The 12,296-nt window shown below is 36.3% G+C and overlaps 1 protein-coding gene across 2 annotated transcripts in view; it reads left to right on the top strand.

The window, feature by feature from the left end:
* The first annotated feature begins 2,726 nt into the window (after positions 1–2,726).
* jak1 (Janus kinase 1) overlaps positions 2,727–12,296 on the top strand; it is a 31,745-nt gene continuing 22,175 nt past the window's right edge. The window contains exons 1-3 of one of the 2 annotated variants that reach the window (XM_008296213.1): positions 2,727–2,974; positions 7,919–7,973; positions 11,080–11,288. In XM_008296213.1, coding sequence (XP_008294435.1) covers positions 11,087–11,288 — 202 coding nt within the window. In that variant the 5' untranslated portion in view covers positions 2,727–2,974; positions 7,919–7,973; positions 11,080–11,086. The remainder of the gene's footprint in view (positions 2,975–7,918; positions 7,974–11,079; positions 11,289–12,296) is intronic. The other variant, XM_008296212.1, reaches the window with a different exon arrangement.

The following is a 12,296-nucleotide window of genomic DNA, read 5'->3' as shown; positions in this document are numbered from 1 at the left end:
AGAAAACAATTACTCACATATTTTATTGACTTTCCTGAGTCACTCGTCCAAAATTCCCAATTTGTCACAAAGTATGAACAGCTGTGAATCTATTCAATGGTATGAATCCAAACTCTTTGTGTAAACATGATATATATATATATATCAATAAAGAGTTTGATGCTGTCAGTCAGTATGTCTACGATTATTTTAACAACCTTAAAGATACTTGAGAGACAATATGAAGGGAAAACAGCCACTGGAAAGCACTCACAAAAGTTTCCAGAAAAGCAAATACATGCAAAATAGTTGGGGACCTTGCAATGGTAAGAATATCATTTTTTCCCTCCCATCTACAGAATGGCAAAGATGACTGATAACCCGCTTTGATAAGGTGTTATATCTATAACTGCCAGTATTCTCACTGGTGCCACTTGTGTCTTTGTTTTATCACTTAGAAGGACTTTACATTTACACTAGAGACCTTTCTTTAAATGAGACCCCCCCTTTACCTAAAAATGTGTTGTTTTTTTATTCATCACTTCATTTAAAGTTTCTCTTCACATTACAGAACGAGACACAATATATGCAAAGTTTGGCACTAAAATACTGTTTGCGCATTAATCTGCAGACGTCCCCACGTGTCCCTGTGCTCACAGGGACTGGATGCCAAACTGGGTCCAATATGCAAAACACATGGGTCGATATGCAAACTGAAAGCCGCTGACAGGTGTTCACTGACGGTGAGCTTTACAGTTAAAAGCAGAAGCAGTTAAGCTTTCAAAACGAGAATGTTTGCACCTTTATAGACTTAGTTGTTCGATAAAGGAGAAGAAATAGTAATCTGGAAAACATCCAACAGACAAACCTTTTGCAAGAAAATTACAACCTGGTGTTAAGTTTTTGATCTTCTTTCTTTTTTTTTCTCTTTTTTTTATGCACGTTGAGGATTTCCTAACCATGTTGGATCAAAACTTTTAAACTTAACGGCCATTACAGACCCTGAAAACAAAAAATAAAAAAAGCATTTTCATGCACCTTTTGGATCACTGAAGATGTGTCTGAGAGTTTCATGTGAAGTGTATGTTAAGAACAGGAGAGGTGACTCTCCTCTTAATAACATATTAAGATATTTTTGTCCATCCTATCTTCAGTTAAAGTGTCATCTGTGGTGTTCCAGTTCAATAGTTAGAAAGCTGAGTGTGAATCCAGAACATTTAGATTTGAAGATGTGATACTTACAAAGACTCTCCTTAGTACAAAGAATCAGCAAACGAATGATAACATATTTATTTTGCACTTTACTGACCACTTAATCTCACATGGAACACACCAATTTGGATATTAATAATTCTTTAATAATCCTGCAGATTAGGTCTATAGTATTACAATTTACTTGTGATCATTTAAGTAAATGTAGCAGATAAAACTTCATTTACTTTTCTGGAATTTTAAATGCAGGACTTTTGCTTGTAATGAAGTGTTTTTACATTGTGATACTGGTACTTTTAAAGATGCAACGAGTGTGAATGCGTCATCCACTGCTAATACATCAACAAAGAAATACAAGAGAAAACTTGCGAAAGAAAACCGGGACAGGAAGATAAATTCTCGTCAGACAATGCTCAGTAAGAACTACAACACCATAAGATTTAAAGCAGCGCCTACTAGAATAGTAATAAGATAAAAGTGCAATACATTAGTAAAATGTGAAAATAGTTTTTAACTGGAACAGAAAAAATAAGAATCAATACTATGAATAATGCTGAAATAATAAAGTGATATTGCACATTATAATGGAAGTATTGCACTTGAAATTAAAATATTGCACATGAAATCGAGATATTGTACATGGTCCTAAAACTAATTATTCACATAATATTGAAGAAGGAGTAAAGCTGCTGACTGTTCAGTGTAATCTAATTTAATGTTTCAGTTGCCCTTCCCAAATTGCAGGTCATATTCATACATTCAGTTTTGGAATCTGTGTGGTATCTCTATGGAGTACTTTAAGTAGTACATGAAGACAGTAAAGTCCTGTGTCTTGTTTTATTTAGAATTTTGCATTTTCTTTCTTCTTTTTTTTTTTGACAGGCATTTATTCAGTTAAAAAACTATTAAAATAAATGTATTGAATTTGACTTTTAATTTTTAGGGCTTCACCAAAATACTTTTCTTCCTCTTCTTGTTGCCTAAAAAAAAGATGAATAACAGACAGGTGGTGACAACAATTAGAGCTTTTTTTTTTCTCCAATTTTTATTTCAGTTCAACAATGAATAGCGTATAATGGTCAGAACAAGATATGTACAAACATTCAGACACTCCAGAATGCAACTGAAAGACATAAATGCATAAAGTTATAAATAAAAAATAAAAAACTAAATAAATAAATGAGATAATAATACTAAAATAAACAAAAATTGATATGAAGTGGCAGACAATCTCAATCAAGGTATTCTGAATGAAATTGAAGGCCTGTTAAACATTTCTTGTTATTTGCTATTTATTTCAGAGACTCAAAATAAAGTTTCAATTCAATTAAAAATAAATTAAATGATGGGGTTGCTGTTGGAATTTACACAACAAGACAAAAAGGTTGATCATGTTCTACTTACTGACACCAGTTTGAGCTGTGCTGTGCTTTAAAGGGTTAATGACGTCATGTAGAGTGACCGGTCCAACAGCCAATCAGCTGCCGTGTTCTTCGGAGGCCCGCTGCGTTGTTTTCGGGAAAGGGGATGTCACTTGTCAGGAAGAGTGAGCACGAACACAGGACCGCTGTACGTCCGCTATAGCTGCCTAACGCCAACAAATTCCGCGGAATTTACCTCGTCTTTCTTTCCCTCTGGATACTGGATATTTTTATTGGGACGGTTTGAAATCAAATTAGGTCGACAAGAGTCACTTGAAGCCTTCCAGAGAGGAGCTCCAACTTGGGCGAAGCTTCAAATGTACTAAGCGAAACGGAAGTTGCCAGCTGTCTGGCGACGATTGGTGAGTAAATAACGGTTTATTAAATGTTTCCGTCGAAAACACCGACTTTCTTTTGGTCAGTTGAATACAACCACGAGTTTGTGGTGTTTCTGCGTTGCTGCCAAGTGAGGAGGTAGCGGAGGCCTCTGTTTACTTTGACCAGTTAAGTCCACGAACTGGCTAACAAGCTAATGTCAACCAACGTCAGTCCAGTTGATAGCAGCCAGACTCCGTCCGCTGTCAGTGGCACAGTTCAGGTAGATGGATGGGCTGATGTACAGTCAAAATACTTAATCTGAGGAATACAGAATTACAGGAAGCAAAGCGGAATTTCAGTGAGGCAATGAGATGGTTAAAATCATGCGGTCCAGTGTAGTGTACAGAACCCCACAATCATAAATCATAGCCTTAACATTACACTGAAAATAAGTGTAAAGACAAATTACAAGATTCACACTAATAGTTTGTGTTTTAGGGCGGTTGTAATGGATCGAATTATACTATTTTTTTTGCCATTGAAAATTGTCTTTACCGTCTGGAATAATAATGAAAGTGAAAACACTTCATAAAATAGCAAACCGGTTAGATCATGTCATTGTACTATTAAGATACGAAGGAAACCTAGTCTATTGTTAGGTTATTATCGGATCAGGAGAACCACACGGGCCAAGGGGATCCTATCCAACACGGAAAAGACAGAGTTATGTAAAATGGTCAGACTGATTGTGATATTGTTAGCTGGAATTTACTTCATCGTTACAAGAAGCAGAAAATGGCTCTCTTGCTCATATGGTGTTGGTGTTTGTGGTGGGTGTCACTTTCATGCCCCCTACCTGTACGCAGAAGACTGATTGGTTAGTTGGCTATGACTTTGATAATGAGATAATCACTTAAGTAATTTGTCAAGCAAAAAAAGAAAAAAGGATTGTTTCTCTATGTCTGTCTCCACTGTGATACGTAAGTGCTACTGCTGTTGTTTTTTTGGATTGTTGGTTTAGCAAAGCAAGACATTTAAATAAATCATCTTGGATTTTGGGTATTTGTGATGAGCCCTTCTCAGAAATTTAGACTTTTATAGAAGGGACAAACACTTGATTAATTAAGAAACCAGTCATAAATTCTTTGCTCATAGAAAATCATCAGCTTCAGACCTAACTGTAAATCAAATGTTATTGTAAATCATAAAAATGGTGTTAGCAAGTAGTAAGTAAGTAGTTTCACATGATTGACAGGAGCAGATACATCTTCCTACTGTAGCACATGCATGTACACACGTATGCAAACAGAGACAGAAAAAAAAAGTTTCTGGCCTTACCACTACTTGCTAATGGCTTTTTTGTTTTTGTTTAGAAATTTGGACCACCAGACTAAATAGCAGATTGAACAAGAGATGAGTTTGTTTTTATGTGCAGATCTACTTTTATTCTGTTTGTTCACCCATTGAACTTTGGTATCAAGTTTATGTACTTGCTTGAGTGCTAAATAGTGAAATGTGTTTCTTTCTAATGCAAATTATTCAGCAGAATTGTCATGTGAAATGTTCAATAAATTATTAAATACATTAGAATAATGCTGTAGAGTGCTACTATTAGAGTGCTTAGACATGAGATAGTGATCAAATAGGCTCACCTTTTGGCATTCACAGTGATATTTAACATCAAAGAACACTAACGATTACTTATTTGACCTTTTCTCATGACGTTTTTCTCTCTTGTGACGTTGCTCCTTTACCAGCATATGCCCTCCCCATGACATTTTAATTTGAGGGAAGGTGATTTTGTAGCTTTTAGCAAGGGAGTTTTTTTTGTTTTTTTTTGTACATATTCCTCCGTTCCCTTGTTCCCTTGTATTTAAACTTCTACAAACCTATATTTATATACTCAGTTAAACTTGTATTTACGCTTTTAAAATTCTGTGGCATTAAAAATTGAACTACCACTACTTACTCTGGATTAACATTACCTACTGTGAGAAGTTGAAGACTATATTATTGCTTTATAAAATGTCATTAAGATAACATTTCACTAGCTAATTTTACTGATTGCTGTCTATTTTTTTTAGTTTTAAATACTTATAGCCAGTAGTGTTAGTTGATTAACTTTTAATGAAGTATTAATACTGTACAGTGAAGTAAATTCAGCTATTGATACGGTGAAAGAGAATCACATATAGGTAAATGTTCCTACAATAAGGTGCTGAATTCGATGTTTTTTGTGATGGGAACTGCAGAAAAGCAGGGACTATTGATGAAGGGTCCATAAGGAAACTATAAAAAGCTGTTTCCCATCAGATCACCTATACATGCTTCTAATAATTACATAATAATACAATAAATACATAATTCTAATAATTCTGTTAATAACAAAATGGTACACTAAAGCCACTTATAGGATCTTTTGAGTGGCTGTGTACTGACAATAAAATGTTTATCAATTTAATGTTAACAAGAAACAGAAAAATCCTTGCTTTGGTAGCGCATGAGTTAAATAATTTAGTAACCACCAGACGGTACACACAATCAACACAATGACCTTGTTCGATACGTCCACGAGCATTAATGTTGCAACCAAGTGCTTATCTGTTTTATAACATTGAGCTATAGCTGAAATAACCCATCAGTTCATTGATCAACAGACAACTGGATAGATAATAAACTAATCCATTGAGTCATTCATAAAGAGGACATTTTTACAGAATAAATTGATTAGTCAATATTTTCATCTTCAGAGTAATGAAAATAACTGTTACTTGCAGCGCTAAATTACATTTTGCTTCTCCTGTTAGCTATAGTTAGCATTATAGCCAACAGGAGTGCCATGTTACAGAAACCAATCCTCAATTAACTGATCAGCTAAGTCTCACAAAATTTCTTATCAACTAATTTAATAATCGCTTCATTATTTAAGTTATTCTTAATGCAGAAATTCATTGAAGGTTGAGGGCTGCAACCAACAATAACTATCATTATCAAATCATCATTTCAGTATTACTTGATTAATGCCTTAGTCTGAAAAATGTAAAAATACTGAAAAAAAATCTCAATTTCTGATATTCACAGCTTCTTAGAAAAGAGAAGAAGTGGCTATCAAAATAGTTGATGTTTAATTTATCAAGCAATTAATGAAAGCAATCAAAAAAATACAGATTCTAGGCCCAAGCAAGATAGACCTTTTTGTTGGTGCCAAAATTTTCCAATTTGTCAAACAACAACAAGCTGGGCAAATACAAAGTCAGCAATCATTGATGTTAAAATGATTATATTGTTTTGAATCATATAGGGTTCAAATTGTATTGGAGTTCATCATTGAATCTTTGGGTGTCAGATTGCGTTCATCAGTGGGTGGATGTACTTCCCCTCATTCATGAAATAATATTTTCAGATCACACTTAGCATCAGTTATGGGTGTGGTCAGAAGTCAGAATTGTGGGTGATTAATGCTTGCAAGCAGCGTTCACTGCACCTGATTTCAACTCTGGGATTTTGATTAACCAATTAGAAGTGAAAGAAAGCTTAAATTACATTGTCTATCAGCCAATTGATCATTAACAAGATGTTAAATAGGACATACTTCAACAGTGACTAATGGAAGATGTTTATAATGCTGCAAATTTTGTGGGAGTGATGCAGCCCTAAAATATCCCTGTTAACTGGTTAAGTTGAACTGAAAGGTAAAGATAGTTTGGCCACATGAGGACAATGTTAAATGCAGCTTGTACAATCATCTCTGTTGAATTTAATATTTCCTCTGGTCAGCTTTGAGAAAGATTTATTTTTAGTTTGGTATCGGTTCCAAAATCTGCGATGTTACAGGGAACATAGTGCATTACTGAATCTCTGTGGTATCATTGTTTTGTCAGTGATCGTTTCTGCAGGGCAGACTTTGATAGCATGAAAAGCTGACTGCTGGCCATTAAGATGCATGTGTGATTGCCCTGACCCATCCCTCTTTTATTACCCTGGCAACTAGCAGGAGAGAACATTGCTCACCCTCTTTATTTGTCATGGAGGTTTGATGTATAACCAAATGACAACTGCCATAAAACCATTACAATTAATGCAACATTTCCAGTGGACAAACAATACAAGGCACAAACAGTGTCTTTGCTTGAGGTAGCCATAGGAAGTGTTTGCAACAGCAAGTTGTCATGGAAAAAAAGTCATGGGAAAAAAGAGGGCGCTGCAGGTTCCACTTTCTTTTTCTTCAGCCGAATTTAGTTCCCATGATGCTTGAGGTCAGTTTCTCACCTAAACTTCTCAGCTGGGCTGTCTTGCGTTATACGTCTAATTTTCTACATGTATAAAAGCAGAAGTACATCAGATGGTACAACATTTCAGTTTCATAGTTGTACAGGAAAAAGCTGAAACGATCACTTGATCAACTACATCACAAGAATCAACAGAGCCGTAATGAATTGTTAAAGTCATTTTAAAAAAAATATGACACATTCCGGTCTTATATTAAACATCCTTGATCAAAAACTTCATAACAGAAAGAGTAAAACCAGGCTTTGTTTCCAGTTGGAGGTGTCCTGTAAACAGCTTTACAGATACTTCTTTTATACTGGTGGGCTGTGATCACTTGGGAACACTCGCAGCAAGCTGAGTAGTGAGTGGAAAATGAAGGAGCAAGCAGAGGCAGCATCTGTTATGCCTTTTGTGTAGGCTTTTAATTTTACCCACACCTAAATCACCTACACAACTGTCAGTCAATAGCTGCACCACAAGCTCCTTCAAGGTCTTGTTTTTGTTTGGTGCAAGTAAAGGCTCCAGTCACTTCTTTTTTACAACAAAGCCATGCCGATCATGCAGGGCGACTTTGTTGAGGGGAACAGGGAACAACTGTAAACGTCTTTTCAGCTGAACAGGGTTTGTCTAGAGATTGCAAAAAGATAGCTCCCTAATGCCTGGTGTAAGATAATTGCTGCCTTTGACATTTGTTAAATGTGACTTTTTTTTTTCAATAGATCTACGAGAGACAGAAGCAGACAGTTGAGTTTACGTAGAAAGAGGAAGACTGAGGTAACTTAACGCACCGTTTGGGTCAGACAGATGACTCACTGAAAATCTCTTCTCAAGAAATTCAGCTGTAATGCTTGAGAAGAGGGAGACATGATGTCTGTTAGATTTCTGTTTACGTACACATAGACATGCTTGAGACTTGACATAAACCAGATCACATGATTTATAAGATAAATGTAAGAAAAGCCAATACAGGCTTTCTTAGCTTGGCAGATAATTTCAATTTGAAATTTAAGCTTAGTGTGAAACAGTATGAGTTAATCTGGAAAGTATAAACTCTGTCTTACTTCTTGTGGTTCAGTATTTTGATAGCATTTTTTTGAAGCTTAAAATAAGTTATGACAAGCAAAAAAAAAAAAGGATGGTGATGAAATGGACAAACAAAAACTAATCAGTCTGTCACTCAATGTGCTGTACTGTATATAGGTCATATTATACTAAATATCTCTGTCTGTTTGTGCTCCAGCATATTTGCTTGTGTGGTGTAACATCAAGTGCGGATATACACCAATTAGCCACAACATTAAAGTCATGTGCCTGATGTTGTACAAGTACCCCTCATGCCACTGAAACACCTTTAACCCATCAGTGCCTGGACTCCACAGACCTCTAAAGGTCTCAGGATATCAGGCACAAAGACTTTAGCATCAGTTCCTTTAAGTCTTGAAAGCTACAAGGTGCGGCCTCCATGGACCGGAATTGTTTGTCTAACACATGCCACCGATTTTGGATTGGACTGGGATCTATAGAATTTGGGAGCAAAGACAATACCTTGACCTCTTTGTCACGTTCCTCAAACTATTCTTCAACACTTTATTGCAGTGTGACAGGGCCTGTTATCCAGCTGAAAAAGACCACTGCCATCTGGGAATACCGTTTCCATTAAGTTGTGTACGTAGCCTGCAACAGTGTTTTGATAGGTGGTAGGCGTCAAAGTAACATGCACTTAATTACCAGGGCCAAAACTTTCCAAGAAGAACATGCGTTAGTGCATCACACTGTCTTCACCGCTTGGCCTTCTTTTAATATTCGCTCCTGCTGCCAGATGAATGATGTGCAGGCACCTGGCTGTCTAGTTCTGATGCTTGTGTGTCCCTTGTAAGTGCTTTCAGTGATAAACAGAGGTCAGCATGGACACTCTGACTGCTCTGTGCCTTCACAGCCCCATATGTTGCCAACTGTGATGAACTGTGTTATGACACCTTTCTGTCATAGCCAGCATTAAAAGGTTTTTAGCAATTTCTGCTGCAGTAACTTTTCTGTAGAATCAGACCACTCAAGACAGCTTTTGCTCCCTGCTCACCTTAGTGAGCTTTGGGTGCTAAAGACCCTGCCGCTGGTTTGCTGGTTGTCCTTCCTTGGTCTACTTTTTGTATGTAGTACTAACCACTGGGTACTGGGAACACCCAACAAGACCTGCTGTTTTGAAGATGCTCTGACTTCAGACATCTAGTCATCTAGAGTCATCTAGTCTTCCCAACTTGGCCTTTGTCAAATGTGCTCAGATCCTTACACTTACCCATTAGTCCTGCTTTCAACACATCAGCTTCAAGAATTGACTGTTCTTCTTTTACATACTATATGCCACACCTTTAACAGGTTCCAGTGTTTTTCAATTCACCTGTTAGTGAAGTGGTAGTGGCCGACGCAAGGTGATGAATGCCTATTTGAGTTTGTGTGATTAGTGATCCTTTATGATTCTTGATGTATTTTGCTTTTTATATTTTTTTTTCATGTGAATTTAGTCCTTTTCTAAGGTCTATCTAACCCACAAAAACAGTATGTGAAACCTTTGTTTGCTAAACACATTCCAAAAATGTCTAACTTCTGATTGCATGTAGTCTGTTCAATACACTGAGAAAGAAAAGTACTGTGTACTGGAAGATGGCAGTTCTATATAGGGCTCAGAGGAATTAAATTCACTCGAGTGATTTAGATTTTTTGTTTAGGCTTCATGTACAAAATGCTTAAACCAAAGCACTAGTGCGTGCTTTCTAAAACGACACTTGCGGCAGCAGTGGGAAATTATTGTGTTGTCATGACAGTAAAGTGAATTGTTGCAGTTTCCTTGGAAATGCCTGCGTGAGTGAGATTTACCAGTCAATCATACATGAATCACAATAGCCCCAGCTGATGACAAAGAAATGAAAATGAACAGAGGTACTCATACTTTAGACCTCAGTAGATTCAACGTAGATTCATCATGAATGGACTGAAAACACTTGCTAGCCTAACATTAAGGCTCAAAAGAAGCCATAATGCAACATTCTCAGCAGGAGACTTGTCAAATCCTTGAATGTAGACAACCCCTACCTTTTCAAACTAGATGTCCAGAAAAATAATGTCTGAATGCTGGCCAGGGTACTTAAATGTGTAATATGACATGATGCAGAATTTTGTTACTCAACAAAAAAGCAAAATACAATGTGTTCATTTGTTTTAATATTATTGTTATGAGTAGGAATTTAGCACCAGCTGTGCGTCATTTTAGTTTTGGTTTTAATTAAACAAGTAATGCATAGTGACAGCTTTGAAATAGTTCCTGTAGTGTTAGTGGAAATGAAAGTTTAATGTCAGCTTTCATCGGATGCGTCTTATCCGTGTTTTTGTAGCTGTTTATTGAACAGAACAGCATTTTAACAAAAGTAAGGATACGATAACTATCTTTACCTTCTTGTTTAATCAGTTCATTATTTGCCTGTCCACAGAAAGTTGAGGAAGTATTCCGCTAATGTAACTCCCAAAAGCCCAGAGTGAATTTGTCAGATGTCTACTTTTATCTGATCAGCAGGCTAAAACTCAAACATAGTCCTTGTTTGTGAATATTTTAGGTTACATGATAGTATAAATATCTTTTAAAGCTATCAGACATGAATCCAATGAAGTAGTTCACATTTTAATTGCAGTTTTGGTCCTTTGATCAAACATTTGCTTTCCAACTCTGGCCTGTTATGTATGTATTCATATGTCATATGTCCTGAATTTACTCCAGTTTTGTAGTAAACAATATTTAAAGCTCATACAGAATCAGTGATCTTAAGACAGAAGTTTCATATATTGTTCTCACTTGCCCCATTTCTCTGTTTCCCTTGTTTTTTTTTTCCAGCATCTGAATGCCAACTCTGTGGGTGATGGAGTTGAGCAGGCAACTCTGTTTGAAAATGAGGAGAAATAGGAGGGCCCAACTCTCCTCCCCTCCTGCTTCCACGTGGGGCCTGGAGATCCACTTTTACTTACCAGAGATGAACCAGCTGGAGTACTTTAAAGGCTGCTTCACTGCTGAGGACCTCTGTGTGGCTGCTGCCAAGAAATGCTGTGAGTGACTAACCTGTTGTCCAGTTGGCAAAATCATGACTTGCATGCTGTGCTTATTGATTAAATCCATGCCCGATGCAGAAATGAAGGGTCTGTTGTAGATTTTAACAGTGAATATTTTTAGGACACTGGAAATCCCTGGTGGACGAAATCATCATGCTTACGTCTTTCTCTAAAGTTAGGCTTAAAATTAATGATAACCAATAGTAAAGATTTGCTTTTATATCTGTTGTGCTCGAATATGAACACAGTGTTGTCTGCCAGCTCTCGGATTTGGTGAGGAAGTGATAGCTATGGAAAGTTTTTTCAAAAAAAAACAAGCACAGCAAAAAATAAAAATAAAAAAAATAAAAAAATCCCCAAAAAACAGGCAAGCACTGTACAAAATGGGTAATGTATTGATACAGTATACCTGATATTTCAGCTGTGAAGACTAGTGATGTTTTAAAGATTTTACTAGACTGCCACATGTTGGAGAAAATCAGATAAATTGCAGTACTAAAATAAGTAGTGTATTTAAATTAAATTTACATAAATAGAGTATTTAATTACTCTGATGTCAAATCCATGTATTCCTCCATTTATTCAATTTATTACTGTTTAATCTCTACATCCTGCCACTCAGCTGTCGACATATGAAATAACATGCAATAAATTTCAAACAAGGTGATTTCCCTGAGTGAATATTTATAGTAAATGATACTACAGTAAATCGTCTTTGTTTCAGGCTTTGGAACATTCAGCACAGAAATCTGCAATTGTTCTCTAAAACCAGGAGCAACACATTTCATCTTTTGCTGAGAGTAAAATATACAGTATAATCAAGTTAGTTATCCATTAATTTAGCAAAGTGTGTAGATATTTCTGTTGATTGTTCTGCTGATCATGCTTTATTAGCAGATTGTTTCCCCATTTCTTTTAAATGCTCTCTTTGGACAGGCTACAAATGGCCTCTGTTCTAATGTAATGATTCTAATGGTCTAAATATTGATCTTTTTTCCGCTTTTC

Source organism: Stegastes partitus, unplaced genomic scaffold, assembly GCF_000690725.1.
Source record: "Stegastes partitus isolate 25-593 unplaced genomic scaffold, Stegastes_partitus-1.0.2 Scaffold1111, whole genome shotgun sequence".
Taxonomy (NCBI): Eukaryota; Metazoa; Chordata; class Actinopteri; family Pomacentridae; genus Stegastes; species Stegastes partitus.
Note: the sequence above shows the minus strand (reverse complement) of the source record. Positions and strands in the feature narration are given on the sequence as shown.